This window comes from Scyliorhinus torazame, chromosome 12, assembly GCF_047496885.1.
Source record: "Scyliorhinus torazame isolate Kashiwa2021f chromosome 12, sScyTor2.1, whole genome shotgun sequence".
Classification (NCBI taxonomy): Eukaryota; Metazoa; Chordata; class Chondrichthyes; order Carcharhiniformes; family Scyliorhinidae; genus Scyliorhinus; species Scyliorhinus torazame.
The window spans coordinates 201273019-201292710 of NC_092718.1; the positions used below are offsets into that span (position 1 = coordinate 201273019).

Sequence of the window (19692 nt, forward strand, 5' to 3'; positions counted from 1 at the left end):
CAAGCCATCAGGGCCCAGAGAACTTAATCTGCCTTCAGCCCCATCACTTTGCCTAATACTTCTCTGCTGATGGTGATGGTATTTAATTGCTCTCCTGTACTCTTTAGTATTAATGGTATCAAACAGAAGAACTGCTGCACCTACATGAGGTGTGTCCAGACCTCCCATGGCCATTCACAGCAGCTGACATTTTCAAATCGAATGGTAAACAACATTTGGTTTTAGTTGACTCGTATTCTGTGTGGTTCGAACTTGACTCCCTGCCAAGCATGACGAGTAACAGTTATCACCAAGCTCAGGAGACACTTTGCCACACACTATACAAGTATCTTTCACCATAAAGACTGATACAAAATATTTGTTTAATTCCTCTGCCATTTCCTTGTTCTTCATAATTATTTCCCCAAATTCATTTTCTAAGGGGCCTATGTTCACTTTGACTTCTCTCTTCCTTTTTATATATTTAAAGAAGCTTTTATTGTCAGTTTTTATATTCCTCGCTAGTTTGCCAAGGATTTCTCTCTCTTTATTATCTTTTTAGTCTTCCCTTGTTGGATTTTGAATTTATCCCAGTCTTTGGGGCTGTCACTGACTTTTGCCTCCTTCTATGTTTTTTTTCCCAAATTAATACTCTCCTTAACTTTCTTAGTTAGCCACGGTTGGTTTATACCTCTCATAATCGTTCCTCCTTACTGGGATATATTTTTGCTTGGTGTTATGAATTACCTCCCCCCTAAATGTCTGACACTGCTTGTTCATCATCTTTCCATCCAATCCACTTAGCTAACTCTATTATCATTACATTGTAATTCACTTTATTTAAGTTAAACGTAACTGTTTCCGACCCAAGATCCTCACTTTCAAACTGAAAATTAATTTCTATTGTGTTATGATCACTACTTCCTTTTACTCTGAGGTCATTTATTAAACCTACCTAATTACCGATTACTGTATCCAAGGTAGCCTCCTCCCTGGTTGGCTCCATGACGTCTTGCTCTAGGAAACAACCCCTAATATACTCTATTAATTTGTTGTTTTGGCTACCTCTTCCAACTTGAGTAGCCCAATCAAACTGAAGATTAAAGTCACCCATAATTATTGCTCTATTCTTTTTGCATGCTTCTATTATTTGTTGATTTATATCCTTTCCTACAGTGTGGCTGCTGTTTGGGGGTCTATACACTACTCCTACCAATGTCTTCTGTCCCTTGCTGTTTTTTGCCTCCACCCAAATGGACTCTACATCATCTGAGTCTCTCACAGCTGTCCTCATTTCATCTCTTATTAACAGTGCCACCCCACCATCTTTTCCTTCTCTCCTGTCTTTCCGAAAGGTCAAGTATCCCTGACTATTAAGTTCCCAGTTTTGATCTCCTTTTAACTATGTCTCTGAAATTGCTGTGAGATCATATCCATTTACCTAGAATTGCGCAATCAGTTAATCTACTTATTCTGAATGCTTCATGCATTAAAATACAAAACCTTTAGACTTGCCTTTTTGCCATTTTTAATCATCCTGACTTTTATTTGTATCATGTCCCTATTTGCCTCTCACCCTTGATTACCCTGTCTACCGTTTTTGCATTTTACAGTCCTTTCCTTTATTACTGTCCTTCTTTCTCTTTCCCTTGTCACCCTGCTTAGGATCCCATCCCCCTGCCATTCTAGTTTAAACCCTCCCCAACAACACTAACAAATACTTCCTCTAGGAAATTAATCCTGGTCTTGCCTAGGTGTACTGGTTTCACCTCCCTCAGAACTGGGGCGGGATTCTCCCCTACCCGGCAGGGTGGGGGGTCCCGGCATGATGGAGTGGCGGGAACCACTCTGGCGTCGGGGCCGCCCCAAAGGTGCAGGCCAGGCCCGCGCCGGAGCGGTTTCCGCTCCACCGGCTGGCGGGAAAGGCCTTAGGCGCCACGCCAGCCGGGGCCGAAAGGTCTTCGCCGGGCGACGCGGGTCCGCGCATGCGCGGGAGCGTCAGCGGCTGCTGATGTCATCCCCGCGCATGCGCAGGGGAGGGGGTCTCTTCCACCTCCGCCATAGTGAAGACCATGTGAAGGCGGAAGAAAAAGAGTGCCCCCACGGCACAGGCCCGCCCCTGGATCGGTGGGCCCCGATTGCGAATCAGGCCACAGTGGGGGCACCTCCCGGGGTCAGGTCGCCCCGCGCCCCTCCCAGGACCCCGGAGCCCGCCCGCCTTGTCCCGCCGTTCAAAAGGTGGTTTAATCCACGCTGGCGGGACAGGCATTCCAGCAGCGGGACTTCGGCCCATCGTGGGCCGGAGAATCGGCAGGGGTGGGCCCGCCGACCGGCACGGCGCGATACCTGCCCCCGCCAACTGGCGCGGCGCAATTCCCGCCCCCGCCGAATCTCTGGTGGCGGAGACTTCGGGACACCGCGGGGGCGGGATTCATGCCAGCCCCCGGCGATTCTCCGACCCGGCGGGGGGTCGGAGAATCCCGTCCTTGGTTCCAATGTCCCAAGAATCTGAAATCCTCCCCCTCACACCATCTCTTCAGCCACATATTCATCTGATATATCCTGCTACGTCTACTTTGACGAGCAGGTGGCACTGGTAGTCATCGTGTGATCACTACCTTTGAAGTCCTACTTTTCAACTTCATTCCTAACTCCCTACAGTCTGTTTTTAGGACCTCATCCCTTTTCTTACCGATGTCGTTTGTACCAATGTGTATCACGACCACTGGCTGTTCATCCTCCCCTCCAGAATATCCTGTAACCGTTCTGAGACATCCTTGATCCGAGCATCAGAGGTACAACATACCATCCTAGAGAATCGTTTGCAGCCACAGAAATGCCTATCTGTTCCCCTTCCAATTGAAAACCCTATAACTATCGCATACCCATACTTTTTACTCCTCCCTTATGCAGCAGAGCTAACCATGGTGCGATGAATTTGGCTTTTGCTGCTTTCCTCTGAGAGACCATTCCACTCAACAGCATCTAAAGCAGTATATCTGTTTTGCAAGGGAATGGCCACAGGAAATTCCTGCACTGCCTGCCTAACCTTCTTGCTCTGCCTGGTGGCCACCCATTCCGCTCTTGCCTGTGGAGTCTTAGCCTGCGGTGTGACCATGCCTCTTTGTGTGCTCTCCACGATACTCTCTGCCTTGCAGAAGCTCGACAGTGTCTTCAGTCACCGCTGAACCCAGGCTTCCAGGACCTGTAGCTGGAGACACTTCATGCACGCATGCTGGTCCTGGCACTGGAGATTTTCCTGGCTTCCCAGATGGAGCATGTGCAGCACACCACGGCTTGGAGCTTTCCTGCCATGACTTATCCCTCTAAATTAAACACTTAAAAGATGCTTAATATCCAATAATATCAATTACTCTAGGGCCCTTTCCTCGCAGACACGGGGAGAATGTGCAAACTCCATACGGACCGAGACACCCCTCATCATGACCATGAACCGGTTGAGTGATGAAAGACATCACCGTCATGCCTTAAATAGGGGTACACATAGTGTTATCTGTGTAAAGTTAATGTTTGTATGACCATTGGAGTTCAATGCTTGGGCCAACGCTTCCAAAGGACTTGGTTCCAATCAGGGACACTGATGTTAAACTCTGCAGATTTCATTGGCACAATTGACTAGTGAAGGAAGGGCAAGGTAACATTTCAGTCAAATGACTGCCTCTTTTGGCAGACTTGGCACAGCTGATTTGAGTGACGCCTGCAATTGGCATGACAAGCATATCCTTAGAGGACACTCATTCTCCCAGGCTACATGGGCTGCAGCGTTGATAAGCCTTCCGTTAGCCACAGCCATCCAACACAACACTTAATTCCTGACAGTCAAACTGCCCTGACTTTTGGATTTGAACTTCCATGCATCTTAACCTCTTTGTCCTCACAATGCTGCCTGAGTGTGGAGTTCAACATACACTACAGTAGTCCTTTCCCAAGTGAGAGGGTCCTCGTGCCTCATAAGGCAGGCATGGAACCCATTCCTGAATCCCCCACTCTGTAAGGACAGCCTGATCTCTCATGAACGTCACAGTGCTGACCCTCTGTATTCACCTCCTCCCATCCACTTTCCAGCTCCCACTAAGGAAGGGCACTGCCTCAGCGGCGATTTAGATTTGCATATAAGTCAAGCAAGGAGGACATGAGATGTGATGCATGAATGCCAGCCTTCAAAAACCTTAAACAAGGGGTGCCCCGTCATTAAGGGTGACGTTCCCAGGCCCCTGGAGCATGTTTTGCTTTACTCCACCGGCGTGGAGGGTTGAAAATTGGAAATCACGATCTTGCCAGAGAGAGTTGCGTTTTCCAATTCTCTCCGGACTTTACACCCACGTTGCAGTTCTCACTGACGGCTAGTGCAGGCTCTAAATAACCCCCTATATTTATAAAACGATCCAAAGAGAAGAACACTTTAATTTTACATGTTTCTATATTTAAAAAAGTACCAGTATTTGTTAAAGGGTTTCTCATATGTGTACAGAACATTCTTCTTTAGTTCAAAAGGTGGGTCCAACCCACAAACCACAATCCCCACCACAGATAGGGCAAGAAGGCCGGACTCAAATCCATCTTTACTGGAACAAAGGATCAAATACTGTGCTGTTGGCACCAATCTGATCACACTGGCTGGACAGCTGGCTCGCGATGTGGAGAGAGACAGTGCAACTTCAATTCGGGCTGAGTTTATTCGTGAAGGCCCAACCTTCTCAATCTTGCCCCTCGCTTGAGGTGTGGCAACCTTCACATTAAACCACCACCAGTCAACTCTCTCTCAAAGGGGAGATCAGCCTATGATGCTCTGTCCATGATGACATTTTGTACTTTAATAACAATGGGAAATTAAAGTAAAAATCAATGATGACAGAATTGTGGGAGCAATTCTGCTGCCTCCAAATGGGCTGAAATTGGATTTGTTGTCAACAAGATAGAAAGATGGGGAGGAAAATAAATTCACCAAGAGAAAGCTTGTGAGGAATTGTCTCCTGTGTCTTTTAAATAAATGTTGTTCACACATGCATGTACCAGAGTCAACTGATATATGAGAACACAATAAACTAAATCTGTTGGGAAAATATCTGGGAAAAATAATTTTCATCTGTAAAGTAATAAAAATTCTATTATATCTGGACTTGGTGTTGACTACTAGCTTTATCTCATGGAGAAAATGAGCATTTTCTAATCTGTGTTACAATTGATTGCAGGTGATGTCTGAAGGTGGTCCACAACCACAGTCAAATATTTATTTCTCAATTAATAATCACACCATTGCCAAGGTAAATGAATTAGGGCAGCTGACTGCCCTGGTGGTGGGAACAGCAAAAGTGATTGGTATTGTCCAAGCTGTCGACGATGACACAGGAAGGGTGGTTGTTTTCTCTCAGGTAATACAATTTTCTGCCATCGAGTCTGCTATAAATTACCCAAAGACCCAACTTTTAATTTGGCTCATGAATGGGTGATGAGGATTATCAGTTTGTTTTATGCATCAGAGGCTTCTTAATTTTTCCCAATCAAAAGCAAATGAATGGCGTTTACTTTTACTGTCTCTGTTTGGTTTTGTGAACTACTACCAAAAAATTCAGTAATTGTAGAAGGATAATCTAACTTCTGATTCTTGAAACATTGTTCAGTGTTTCTGTACATGCATCTTTCAGTTTTACAACAAGAGTAAGTACAATTTGTTTAATTGATGTTTATTAATTATTCTGGCAAAATTACACATTTAATATTTAACTCACTTAATCAAACAATCTCTTACTGTTTTAATCTTCCTTCCAGTAGTTGTAAAGATTTCATGGTAGATCTTTAAAATTCTTGGGGTTGGGAAAACGAGTCAGTGTTTTGGAGCAATCCTTCTGGCAAATTTGGCAGAGAGAGGATGTCTAAATTTGAATTAGTAACATGCTCAGCCTTCACGTCCATTTCTGTGCTTCAGCTATCATGCAAAATCTATTCTACCTTGGTGTTACATACCTTTGTATGTAATTTCTAATGAATAGGAAATAAAGAATGTGTGAATTTCATTGCAGATTTAGGAGATCCACATTATAAACGCAACATCTAATTTGTAACAGAAATCTGGGTCAAAAGGAGAAAACATGAAAAACACGTTCCTTTAAAGCTTTTGAGTTTTTACCTGGCAAAATTTATGCTCGATAATGGGAGGTTGGACCATAGTTCACCCCTCTGCCATTTCAATGTATTGTTTAAGTATGAGAGCTAATGTTTTCTGCCTGAATTAATATATTTGAGGAATCACATTTATTCAGAACTTTTCCTGTATTCAGAAGCTTTTACTGTACTTTTTGAATAGAATTTAATGGGATTTCCCACCTGGCCATCTGAAGAATGGGTAGGGAATGCATCTTTGCCACTCCTCCCTCTCTCTCTCTCTCTCTCTTTCCCCCACCCCCCCTCCCCTCCCCAGCCCAACGTCAGCAATCCCACAACCTGGAGGTGGGACACCCGTCCCTCACTCTTGAAGAAGTCCCACCACAAAGTGTTACCGGCTAGTTTATTTGTCTAGCTGGTCTGCAGTCCCAGCAACATCACTGCGAAACGTGGCCCCTGCTGGGACTGCAAGCAGGCCGACAAGTCACTTCCGGAGTCAGGATGCAAATAATTGCAGGGGTTGCTGTGGTGGGGATTGGAAGGGGTGGTGTTAGGGAGTAAACTGCCAGGCTTCTCTTTCTTTCCCTGCCCTTCACCTTCCTACCACCAGCCTCAAACTTAAGCAGACTGGAACCAGCCATTAATTGGTCATTTAATATCCTCAATATGGGTGAGGGTAGCTCGACCATCGTAATTGACATTGCACATCCCCTGTAAAATTGCAGACAGGTCAGGGGTGGGAGGGCAGTGGAAAGGCAACCCAGGGAATCTTACAGACCACCTGCCTGCAAATCCATCAATGGGGGACATGTAAAATTGTGCCCTTTGTGTTCCATTGTTTCTTTCCAGGTTTTAGTTGAAAACTCTCTTGAGACTGCTCTCATTTAAATTTTGTAGATTTTTGATGAAGACCGAGAGAAAATTACATAAGTGAAGGTGACTAACTCAAGAGTGCTGTAGCCATTCTGTTCCCATTTAATGCACTGACTTGTTTGTTTTTTAAATAGTGTACAAGTATTTTTTTTCAGAAGGTTGGGATGTATGTATACTGCAAAGCTGCATCGACCAAGCAACAATTTCTAAAGGGCTTCACACATGTGAGATTAATTCTTAAGAGTAACTAGAGTTTTATGTTTTGACAAAAGGATGAAGTGACTGTAGACGTGATTCAGCTAAAAGGGATAAAAATCCATGCTCCCGTAACTAGACTGAGGACTGGAACTCAGGTACAGAATGCAATAATTTTATATGTTTAACGTGTAGATCAAGATCAGCACTGTAAATAATATGACACTTTATGTAGCGCATCATTTTATAACAGTGGCCAAAAGCAGAACTAACTAATCTTTCAAGGCAAAACAACACAAAGCTCAAAGAGCAGGCTTTTCTGCCCACCCCGTGGCATGTTTTGCAGAGGTGGTCAGCCATTGACCGACAGCGGGATTTTCGGTCCTACTGCTGTCAACGGGCTTTTTTGTACCTTTCGCCGTCAGGGACCCCATGGCAGGTGGCGCAGTGGTTAGGGCATGGTGGCACACTGGTTAGCACTGCTACATCACAGCGCCAGGGACCTGGGTTCAATTCCAGTCTAGGGTGTCTGTGTGGAGTTTATACGATAGTGACATTTAAGGGGCATCTTGACAAATACATGAATAGGATGGGAATAGAGGGATACGGACCCAGGAAGTGTAGAAGATTGTAGTTTAGTCGGGCAGCATGGTCGGCACGGGCTTGGAGGGCCGAAGGGCCTGTTCCTGTGCTGTACATTTCTTTGTTCTTTGTTCTCCCCGTGTCTGGGTGGGTTTCCTCCAGATGCTCCGGGTCCTGAGTGCTCGTAAATAATCAAACCATAGTCCTGGTGAAACACTCTCTGTGAGGACAGTTCAAACAAACCTTGCAGCCTTGGGTGCAGGATGTATAGTAACAGGTCTCTGTGTCCTGCTGTGCAAAAGCCTATCGGGATCACGAGCAAGACGATGCCTCTGCATTACTGATCCATGAGAGCTGTCCAGAAGTTCTCAAGATGCTGCTCTCCCCCCCCCAGCCCAAACACACTATGGGAGGGTCCCCAAACCCCCCCACCCCCCACCCCAAACACCCACGGCGGGCAACCCCCTGGCCTGATCGTGCACAGAAATGCCAGCTTGGTGCCCAGGTGGCACTGCCAGCAGGCATGGGCACTGCTGAGGTGCCAGGTTGGCATTGCCAAGGTGCCAGGCTGACATTTTCTGCGACGCACACGTGATCTAGCAGGGGTGCCGTGTGTGGATGTGCGGGGCGGCGGGGACCCTACCATAAAGCATTTGGGCTGGAGGGGGATTGGGGGTCGCTGGCATCCCGATCTCTCGCTACACTGAGGAGTTCCGTCGAGTGGAGCTCCCCAGTGTTCAAAACGGGTCTATGTGCGGTCTCAGCTGTATGTTCCCAGCTGAGGCCCCTTATACCACGTTGTGAGCACCGGGAAACACGTGGCTTAACGCCTTTGCTATGAGACTTTGTTCCCAATTAGTTGAATCGCGCCCTCTATGTTTTACTGAACAATATTTTAAAAACAGAGAATAGTTCTAAATTATATTTTGATAAAAATATTGTAAGATGATGTATTTGTCCTTCAAATTTTAAACACTGAACCACTTTTGTTGGGAAATCAGTTCCTTGTTCTGTAGCAATATGGATAAGTAGCTAACTGTTGCATGCATGAATTCTTATTCTTAACATGGTATGATACACATAGTATGATACCTACGTTGTAAAATGTGGTGCATTTGAATTTTTCAGTTGCCAGTGTATGCAATAGGAGTTACCAGTTGCCAGACTCCATTTTCCTTCGGTAATGCAGTACCTGGTCTATCTTTTCACTGGACAACAACAAAGCGGGAGGTGATTGAGCTTGTCAGCAGACACTCAGAGGTAATGTTATTTCCTTAGTTCGTTCAAACACTATTTCCGAGGCTGGACCTGTTTGTAAATCTTTACTATTGATCTAGATACTTAGGTATGCACAAGAGCAGCCTGGGTAATTCTTTCACCAAAGTTCATTTTCATTGGGGTAATCACCCTGTGGATACACAGGAAATTGGAATCATGAGTAATGTAATGGATCATTAACATAGAGCAGTACTCTGCTGCCATCAAGTGTTTTTTTTAACTCAACTTTTTAAACTTCAACTCCATGTTGAACGTATTAAATAAGTTTGATTCTCCTTATAGGCAAAATGTAAATTCTCTTCATCTTCAACTGTCTTCAAGAGGTACAGTTTTCTTCTCTGGTTTGTGCTTAAGAAACGATCTTGAAGTAGTGTCCCAAAATTGTTGTTTGACTATATTACGACAGGAACGACAGTTCATAAGTATTTGTTGCCTATGAAGCATGTTTGCATTATGAAGCACATCTGCTTGTTTTATAGATTTCCTTACAGCTTTCTGCAGAACATAATTTTGCAATGCTACTGTACAGCAAAGCGGAAGGGAAAACAGGTTTGAAAGTCACTATAAAGGCACAGAATCCATCTGCTGGACAGTTTGAACGATATGTTGACAGATTTTCTGATGAGATTCAGATCATGGTAATCGTATATGTTGTATTTTTATTTTCATTGATTTTGTAATTCAATAATAATAATTGATCTCCACTTGGGATCAATTCTCAAGTGGTGTAATACATGAGTTGATTTGCATGCTGAACTACAAGAGGATTTGGATCTGTGGTTATACTTGCAAATTGGCGCTGTTTCTGATCTCAGGTTTCATAGAATTTACAGCGCAGAAGGAGGCCATTCGGCCCATCGAGTCTGCACCGGCTCTTGGAAAGAGCACCCTCCCCAAGGTCAACACCTCCAGCCAATCCCCATAACCCAGTAACCCCACCCAATACTAAGGGCAATTTTGGACACTAAGGGCAATTTATCATGGCCAATCCACCTAACCTGCTCATCTTTGGACTGTGGGAGGAAACCGGAGCACCCGGAGGAAACCCACGCACACACGGGGAGGATGTGCAGACTCCGCACAGACAGTGACCCAAGCCGGAATCGAACCTGGGACCCTGGAGCTGTGAAGCAATTGTGCTATCCACAATGCTACCCAGAGAGAGAAATATTAACAATCTTATCAACTCAGATGACTCAGGTGGGCAGTACTAATTCTGCATTGCAATGGACAATGGTCTTGGGTTGCTTTTACACCCCCCCCCCCCCCCCAAATGTGTTACTATCCCTTAAAGAAGTCAATGAAAAGCCTCTTGTGGAGAACCCCTCCTCCGTCCCTCTTATGGCAAACTTGATTTTTTTTCTAAGTGGAGGAACTCTGCAAGGACGCTCACCCATGCCCCCGCTTTCGGCGGCTCCGTGTCCCGCCAGCATAACAATCCGCGTCTGGGCTATCAGGGAGGCAAAGGCTATCACAACAGCCTCCCCCACCTGCACTCCCAAGATCTTTGACATTACGTTTGCAAACTCTTTCCAATACTCTCAAACTACCGACACGCCCAAAACATATGGACATGGTTCGGCGGACTCCCTGCGCATCGTCCACACCTATCTTCCACCCCTGGAAAAAAACGACTTACCCTTGACCCCTTCACATGAGTCCTATGCACCACCTTAAACTGTATGAGACTCAGTCTTGCACACGACGAAGACGAGTTTATCCTCTGCAGCGCCTCACTCCACACCCTGGCTTGCATCGCCCCTCCCAACTCCTCCTCCCACTTGTGCCAGACTCCCTCCACTGTAGCGCCTCCCTCTCCATCAGCTCCCCATATATATCTGACATCTTGCCGTAACCTATCTTATCTTCAGACAGAAGCTTTTCCTGTAGCGCTGGAGGCTGCAGCCGCGGGAACGAACCAACTCCTTCCTCAGGAGGTCCCTCAGCTGCAGGTACCTGAACCCATTCCCGTTCAGGAAATCCTCCGTTCCCTCCACCAGTTTTGCCAGGTTCAAATTGTGCAACTGGGCCCAGCTCTAAGCCACATGTATCCCAAGATACTGAAAGCCTGCCCCAGACAACTGAAACCGTAACCTCCTCAGACTCCTCCTCACCACCCCCATCCCCCCAGTGTCCCTCAACCCTAAACGTTTATCGGGAATATCTCACTTTTCCCCATATTGAGCTTCTACCCAGAAAAAAGACTGAACTCCCCCAAGATCCCCATAACCCTGTCAAAACGTTCAACCGGGTTTGCAACATATAACAAGAGGTCATCAGCATATAAAGAGACTTGGTGCTCCACCCCCTCGAAGCCCTAAGTGCCATTGCCAGGTTCAATCGCTAGAGCAAGGGCCCTGCTCTGTGCCACGAGCCTTGCCTCATCCCCCACACTAAATGCCTCAAACACCCCATTCACCTCCTCCGGCCCCATTACAGCTTGTCCCTCATCTGTCCAGTCTCCCTCTCTGCATTCTGCCTCCTCAACTGATGCACAAGCATCCTGCTTGCCTTCTCTCCATGCTCGTACACTGCTCATCTGGCCCTGCGTAGCTGTCTCACCATCTCTTCCATCGACACTAGCCCAAACTCCATTTGGAGCTTTTGCCTCTCTTTCAGCAGCGCTGCCTCAGGTGCCACCAAGTATCTCCGGTCCACTGCCAAAATGGTCTCCACCAGCCTCGCCCGCTCTGCCCTCATCTTAAGCACGAATCAAAATAAAGTCCCCTCGAACCACTGCCTTCAGCAACTCCCACAACATAGCCACCGAGGGAGCAGCACGATGGCGCAGTGGTAAGTATTGCTGCTTCACGGCGCCAAGGTCCCAGATTTGATCCCGGCTCTGGGTCACTGTCCGTGTGGAGTTTGCACATTCTCCCCGTGTTTGCGTGGGTTTCGCCCCCACAACCCAAAGATGTGCAGGTAGGTGGCTTGGCCACACTAAATCGCCCCTTAATTGAAAAAAATGAATTGGGTACTCTAAATGTATTTTTATTTAACATAGCCACTGAGACCTCCCCCGTCTTATTATGCTCCACATAGTTCTGGATAGCCACCCCTATCTTCTCACAGCCTTATTGGTCAATAACCCCACATCCAACTTCCACTGCGGCCTCTGGGAGCTCTCCCCTCTACCTGCAATTCTATGCAGTGCGGTTGCGTGGTCAATACCCCCCCCCCCCCCCTGCACCGGGCCTCCCCAAGATGTCCACCACTATCGCCCCTTAAGCATCTGCGCCACCCCAACTCTGTCCATGTCAGAAACCCACCCCTCCACCATCCCCAGCAGAGTACAAGAAAAAGAGAAAGAACGCCCCCCCCCCCCCCAACAGACCTATCCCCCACTTCTCCTGTTAACTATCCTATCCACTAGCATGGTGGCCCCCACTCGAGACAGCTGCCTTCGCCCCAAACTCCCCAAAATCCTTCGCATCCGCTCCTCCACCTCCCACTTATATCCACAACCTCAATAACCCACATAATATACACCATGATACAACATTCAACCCAACCGAAAAACGGCAACACTTTTCCCATTGGTATCTCCATAGTTTTTTCAAATCCCATGTCTATGGTCTCTCAAAATCCTGCTCACGACTTCCGGGTGCGGCTATGCAGAGCTAAGTCGCATGTTCGGTAGCTCCCGCTTGGAACAGACTTTTGGGCTCTTTACAGGGCCCCCATGGTATTTTTCCGACATTTCCCAGTGTGGGAAAAAGACTGCAACATTCCCCCGACAGTGTCCCCCAGGAATGGTAAGTCTCTTGGTTAACAGACCCGGCAGAAACAGTAAAAGATTTGGCTGTAACTGCAGGATAGATAAAGCCTCTTCCAGCATGCAGGTGGGGAAAGGGCAAGCTTAAAGGCTGCAAGCTGACTTGAGGGCCTTTATTAAAGGTGAATTTGAGCAGCAGAGGGAACAACTGTGAAAAGATCTCACCAAGGCCATTGAAGAATCGGGGACGAGGCTTCCGGTGGCAGCCATGGAGGAGTAGGTCGCGCATTCGGCAGCTCCCGTCTGGAACGGATTCTCAGACCTTTTTCAGGAGTTTCCACAGACTTTTTGGGGCAGATTGGTGAAGCGAACACTGGCAAAAGGATTTCCTCTCGAGACTTCCGGTTGCGGCTATGCGGAGCTAAGTCAAACATTCGGCGGCTCCCGCGAAAACGGACTTTTGGGCTCTTTTCAGGGCCCCCAAGGGCACTTTTTCAACATTTCCCGGTGTGGGAAGGAGTTAATAACAGCTCCCCATCAGTATATGGCTTTAACTAGGAGCGGGGCGACAAAAAAGGTGGTGGTGGACCCGAAGAAGGGAGGGAAGGACAAAATGGCGGCGGGCGGAGACCAGGCAGCGTGGAGGCAGTGGGCGGAGGAGCAACAGGAGGGTATCCAGCGCTGCCTCAGAGAGATGACAACGGACCTGCTAGAGCCGATGAAGGCTTCTATTGATAAGGAGGAGCTGGAGCGAGTGGGGGGGGGTCGAGATGGGGGTATGCCGCTGTGGGGAACGGGCCGGGTGTGGGGTGCGGGTGTGTGGCTGGCCGAGGAGGGGTCATGGCTAGTCGGCAGGGGAGGGGGCGGCTGGCCCCCTGATCCGGCTGATAACCTGGAATGTAAGGGGACTGAATGGGCCGGTTAAGGGGGCCCGCGTGTTCGCGCACCTGAAGGGGCTCAAGGCGGATGTGGTTATGCTCCAGGAGACACACCTGAAGGTGGCAGACCAGGTAAGACTGAGGAAAGGGTGGGTAGGTCAGGTGTTTCACTCGGGGCTAGATGCCAAAAATCGAGGGGTGGCGATCTTGGTGGGAAAGAAGGTGTCATTCGAGACGTCGAGCATTGTGGCAGATAATGGCGGTAGGTACATAATGGTAAGTGGTAAGTTGCAGGGAGAGAGGGTGGTACTGGTCAATGTGTATGTTCCGAACTGGGACAATGCGGGTTTTATGCGGCGTATGTTGGGTCGGATCCCAGACTTGGAAGTGGGCGGCTTGATAATGGGGGGAGACTTTAACACGGTGTTGGATCCGGCACTGGATCGCTCCAGGTCTAGGACGGGTAGGAAGCCTGCGGCGGCTAGAGTGTTGAGGGGATTTATGGACCAAATGGGAGGGGTGAACCCTTGGAGATTTGCAAAGCTGGGGGCGAGGGAATTTTCATTCTTCTCACATGTCCATAAGGCTTATTCGCGAATCAACTTTTTCATTTTGAGTAGGGCGTTGATAGCAAGAGTACATAAGAACTAGGAACAGGAGTAGGCCATCTGGCCCCTCGAGCCTGCTCCGCCATTTAATGAGATCATGGCTGATCTTTGTGGACTCAGCTCCACTCTCCGGCCCATACACCATATCCCCGAATCCCTTTATTCTTTAGAAAGGTATCTATCTTTTTCTTAAAAACGTTTAAAGAAGGAGCCTCAACTGCTTCACTGGGCAAGGAATTCCAGAGATTCACAACCTTTTGGGTGAAGAAGTTCCTCCTACACTCCGTCCTAAATCTACTTCCCCTTATTTTGAGGCTATGCCCCCTAGTTCTGCTTTCCCTGACCAGTGGAAACAACCTTCCCGCATCTATCCTATCTATTCCCTTCATAATTTTCTATGTTTCAATAAAATCCCCCCGCATCCTTCTAAACTCCAATGAGTACAGTCCCAGTCTACTCAACCTCTCGTCATAATGTAATCCCCTCAACTCTGGGATCAACCTAGTGAATCTCCTCTGCACTCCCTCCAGTGCTAATATGTCCTTTCTCAGGTAAGGAGACCAAAACTGAACACAATACTCCAGATGCGGCCTCACCAACACCCTATACAATTGCAGCATAACCTCCCTAGTCTTGAACTCCATCCCTCTAGTGATGAAAGACAAAACTCGATTAGCCTTCTTAATCACCTGTTGCACCTGCACACCAACTTTTTTGCGACTCGTGCACCAGCACACCCAGGTCCCTCTGCACAGCAGCATGTTTTAGTATCTTACCATTTAAATAATAATCCATTCTGCTGCTATTCCTCCCAAAATGGATAGCCTCACACTTGGCAACATTGAATTCCATCTGCCAGACCCTAGCCCATTCACCTAACCTATCCAAATCCTTCTGCAGACTTCCGGTATCCTCTGCACTTTTTGCTTTACCACTCATCTTAGTGTCGTCTGCAAACTTTGACACATTGCACTTGGTCCCCAACTCCAAATCGTCTATGTAAATTGTGAACAACTGCGGGCCCAACACTGATCCTTGAGGGACCCCACTAGTTACAGGTTGCCAACCAGAGAAACACCCATTTATCCCCACTCTCTGCTTTCTGTTAGTTAACCAATCCTCCACCCATGCTACCACTTTACCCTCAATGCCATGCATCTTTAGTTTATGCAGCAACCTTTTGTGTGGCACCTTGTCAAAAGCTTTCTGGAAATCCAGGTATACCACATCCATTGGCTCCCCGTTATCTACTGCACTGGTAACGTCCTCAAAAAATTCTACCAAATTAGTCAGACACGACCTACCCTTTGTGAACCCATGCTACGTCTGCCCAATGGGACAATTTCCCTCCAGGTGCCCCGCTATTTCCTCCTTAATGATAGATTCCAGCATTTTCCCTACAACTAAAGTTAAGCTTACCGGCCTATAATTACCCGCTTTCTGCCGACCTCCTTTTTTAAACAGTGGTGTCACGTTTGCTACTTTCCAATCCTCTGGGACCACCCCAGAGTCTAGTGAATTTTGATAAATTATCACTAGTGCGTTTACAATTTCCCTAGCCATCTCTTTTAACGCTCTGGGATGCATCCCATCAGGGCCAGGAGACTTGGCTACCTTTAGCCCCATTAGCTTGCCCAAAACTGCCTCCTTAGTGATTACAATCATCTCAAGGTCCTCACCTATCATATCTTTATTTCCATCAGTCACTGGCATGTTATTTGTGTCCTCCACTGTGAAGACTGACCCAAAAAACCTGTTCAGCTCCTCAGCCATTTCCCTGTCTCCTATTATTAAGTCTCCCTTCTCATCTTCCAAAGGACCAATATTTACCTTAGCCACTCTTTTTTGTCTTATATATTTGTAGAAGCTTTTACTATCTGCTTTTATGTTCTGAGCCAGTTTACTTTCATAGTCTACCTTACTCTTTATAGCTTTTTTAGTAGCTTTCTGTTGTCCCCTAAAGACTTCCCAGTCCTCTAGTCTCCCACTAATTTTTGTCACTTTGTATGTTTTTTCCTTCAATTTGATACTCTCCCTCACCTCCTTAGATATCCACGGTCGATTTTACCCTTTTCTACCATCTTTCTTTTTTGTCGGTATGAACCTTTTCTGAACACTGTGAAAGATCGCTCGGAAGGTTCTCCACTGTTCCTCAACTGCTTCACCATGAAGTCTTTGCTCCCAGTCTACCTTAGCTAGTTCTTCTCTCATCCCATTGTAATCGCCTTTGTTTAAGCACAAAACACTAGTGTTTGATTTTACCTTGTCATCCTCCAACTGTATTTTAAATTCCACCATATTGTGGTCGCTCCTTCCAAGAGGATCCCGAACTATGAGATCATTAATCAATCCTGCCTCATTACACAGGACCAGATCTAGGACTGCTTGTTCCCTTGTAGGTTCCATTACATACTGTTCCAGGAAATTATCCCGGGCACATTCTATAAACTCCTCCTCAAGGCTGCCTTTACCAACCTGGTTAAACCAATCGACATGCAGATTAAAATCTCCCATGATAACCGCTGTACCATTTCTACATGCATCCGTTATTTCTTTGCTTATTGCCTGCCCTACCATCCTGTTACTATTTCGTGGCCTGTAGACTACTCCTATCAGTGACCTTTTCGCCTTACTATTCCTGATTTCCACCCAAATTGATTCAACCTTGTCCTCCATTGCACCAATATCATCCCTTACTATTGCCCGGATGCCATCCTTAAACAACAAAGCTACACCACCGCCCTTACCATCAATTCTATCCTTTCGTATAGTCTGATACCCTTGGATATTTAACTCCCAGTCGTGACCATCTTTTAACCATGTTTCAGTAATGGCCACTAAATCATAGTCATTCACGATGATTTGCGCCATCAACTCATTTACCTTATTTTGTATACTACGAGCATTCAGGTAAAGTACTCTTATGCTGTTTTTTATGTCTTTGTTATGAATCCTAACACCTTGTTCAGTAACCTTTCGCAATTTATTTTTCCTCTTACCCTTTCCCCTAATATTCCTTGTCTTTGAACCCATATCTCTACATAATAACCTGTCACGTAACCTGCTGCCTTGATCTCCATTAACCATTATACTGTCCATAGCTTTACACTTCCCTTCCCCCCCCCAACTTGCTAGTTTAAAGTCCTTGTGAGCAACCTATTTATCCTATTCGCTAGAACACTGGTCCCAGAATGGTTCAAGTGAAGACCGTCCCAACGGTACAGGTCCCTCCTGCCCCAGTACTGATGCCAATGCCCCATGAAATGGAATCCCTCTTTCCTGCACCACTCCTTTAGCCACGTGTTAACTTCTCTAATTTTCTCAACCCTATGCCAATTGACACGTGGCTCGGGTAGTAATCCAGAGATTATAACCCTGGAGGACCTGTTCTTTAATTTAGTCCCTAGTGTTTGATAATCCCCAAACAGGTCCTCTTTCCTAGTCTTACCTATGTTGTTAGTCCCAACGTGGACCACAACAACTGGATCCGAGTAGAGGATACCGAGTATTCGGCAATAGCCATTTCGGACCACGCCCCGCATTGGGTGGACTTGGAGATGGGGGAGGAGAGGGACCAGCGCCCGCTGTGGCGCTTGGAGGTGGGGCTGATGGCGGACGAGGAGGTGAGCGAGCGGGTCCGAGGAAGTATTGAGAGGTACTTGGAGACCAACGACAACGGGGAGGTCCGAGTGGGGATGGTATGGGAGGCACTGAAGGCGGTGGTGAGGGGAGAGCTGCTCTCCATTAGGGCCCACAAGGAGCGGGGGGCGAGGGAGAGGCTGGTGGGGGAGATGGTGAGGGTAGACAGGAGGTATGCGGAAGAGCCTGAGGAAGGATTGTTGAGGAAGAGGCGCAGCCTCCAAGCCGAATTCGACCTGGTGACCACCGGGAAGGCGGAGGTGCAGTGGAGGAAGGCCCAGGGGACGGTCTACGAGTATGGGGAAAAGGCAAGCTGGATGCTGGTGCATCAGCTTCGGAAGCGGGACGCAGCTAGGGAGATCGGGGGAGTTAAGGACAGGGGAGGGAGCGTGGTGCGGAGTGGGGTTGGCATCAATGGGGTCTTCAGGGACTTCTACGAGGAATTGTACCGATGCGAGCCCGCACGGGAGGAGGGAGAGATGGGCCGTTTCCTGGACCAATTGAGGTTTCCAAAGGTGGAAGAGGGACTGGTGGCGGGACTGGGGGCCCCGATTGGGCTGGAGGAGCTGATCAAAGGGATAGAAAGCATGCAGGCGGGGAAGGCACCGGGGCCGGACGGTTTCCCGGTCGAGTTCTTAAAAAATATATGGACCTGTTGGGCCCGCTGTTAGTTAGGACCTTTAATGAGGCGGGGGGGGGGCTTTACCCCCGACGATGTCCCTGGCACTGATCTCCATGATCCTGAAGTGGGACAAGGATCCCCTGCAATGTGGGTGCTGGCGAAGGTCTTAGCTATGAGGATTGTGTGCCGCAGATCATCCATGAAGACCAGACGGGGTTTGTGAAGGGGAGACAGTTGAACGCGAATGTGCGGAGGCTTTTGAACGTTATCATGATGCCGGCGAGGGGGAGATAGTGGTGGCGATGGACGCTGAGAAAGCCTTCGATAGGGTAGAGTGGGGGTACCTGTGGGAGGTGCTGAAGAGGTTTGGGTTTGGGGAGGGGTTTGTCAGGTGGGTGAGGCTGTTGTATGAGGTCCCGATGGCGAGTGTGGCCACAAATAGGAGGAGGTCCGAGTACTTTCGGTTGCACCGAGGGACGAGACAGGGGTGTCCCCTGTCCCCCCTGCTCTTCGCACTGGCGATTGAACCCCTGGCTATGGCACTGAGAGATTCGAGGAACTGGAGGGGGTTGGTGCGGGGTGGGGAGGAGCATAGGGTGTCGCTTTATGCGGACGACCTGCTGCTGTATGTGGCGGACCCGGTGGGAGGAATGCCAGAGGTATTGAGGATCCTTAGGGAATTCGGGGACTTTTCGGGATACAAGCTCAATATGGGGAAGAGAGAGCTGTTCGTAGTTCAGCTAGGGGACCAGGAGAGGGGGATTGGCAAGCTCCCACTAAAAAGGGCGGAGAGGAGCTTCAGATATTTGGGGGTCCAGGTGGCCAGGCGCTGTATGGCCCTGCATAGGCTTAACTTTACAAGGCTGGTGGAGCAAATGGAGGAGGATTTCAAGAGGTGGGACGAGTTGCCGCTGTCCTTGGCAGGTAGGGTGCAGTCAATCAAAATGACGGTGCTCCCAAGGTTTTTGTTCCTGTTCCAGTGCCTCCCCGTGTTTATCCCGAAGGCTTTTTTCAGGCGGGTTAACAGGAGTATAATGGAGTTTGTATGGGCGCGAGGGACTCCGAGGGTGAGAAGGGTGTTCCTGGAGCGGAGTAGAGATAGGGGGGGCTGGCGCTGCCCAACCTCTGTGGGTACTACTGGACCGCCAGTATGACGATGGTGCACAAGTGGGTGATTGAGGGGGAGGGCACTGCATGGAA

The 19692-nt window shown here is 47.9% G+C and overlaps 1 protein-coding gene across 1 annotated transcript in view; it reads left to right on the forward strand.

Annotated features, from left to right (window-relative positions):
• LOC140387123 (nuclear pore membrane glycoprotein 210-like) overlaps positions 1-19692 on the forward strand; it is a 227860-nt gene that overhangs the window by 182290 nt on the left and 25878 nt on the right. The window contains exons 25-28 of the mRNA XM_072470134.1: positions 5193-5372; positions 7248-7328; positions 8881-9012; positions 9510-9668. Coding sequence (XP_072326235.1) covers positions 5193-5372; positions 7248-7328; positions 8881-9012; positions 9510-9668 — 552 coding nt within the window. The remainder of the gene's footprint in view (positions 1-5192; positions 5373-7247; positions 7329-8880; positions 9013-9509; positions 9669-19692) is intronic.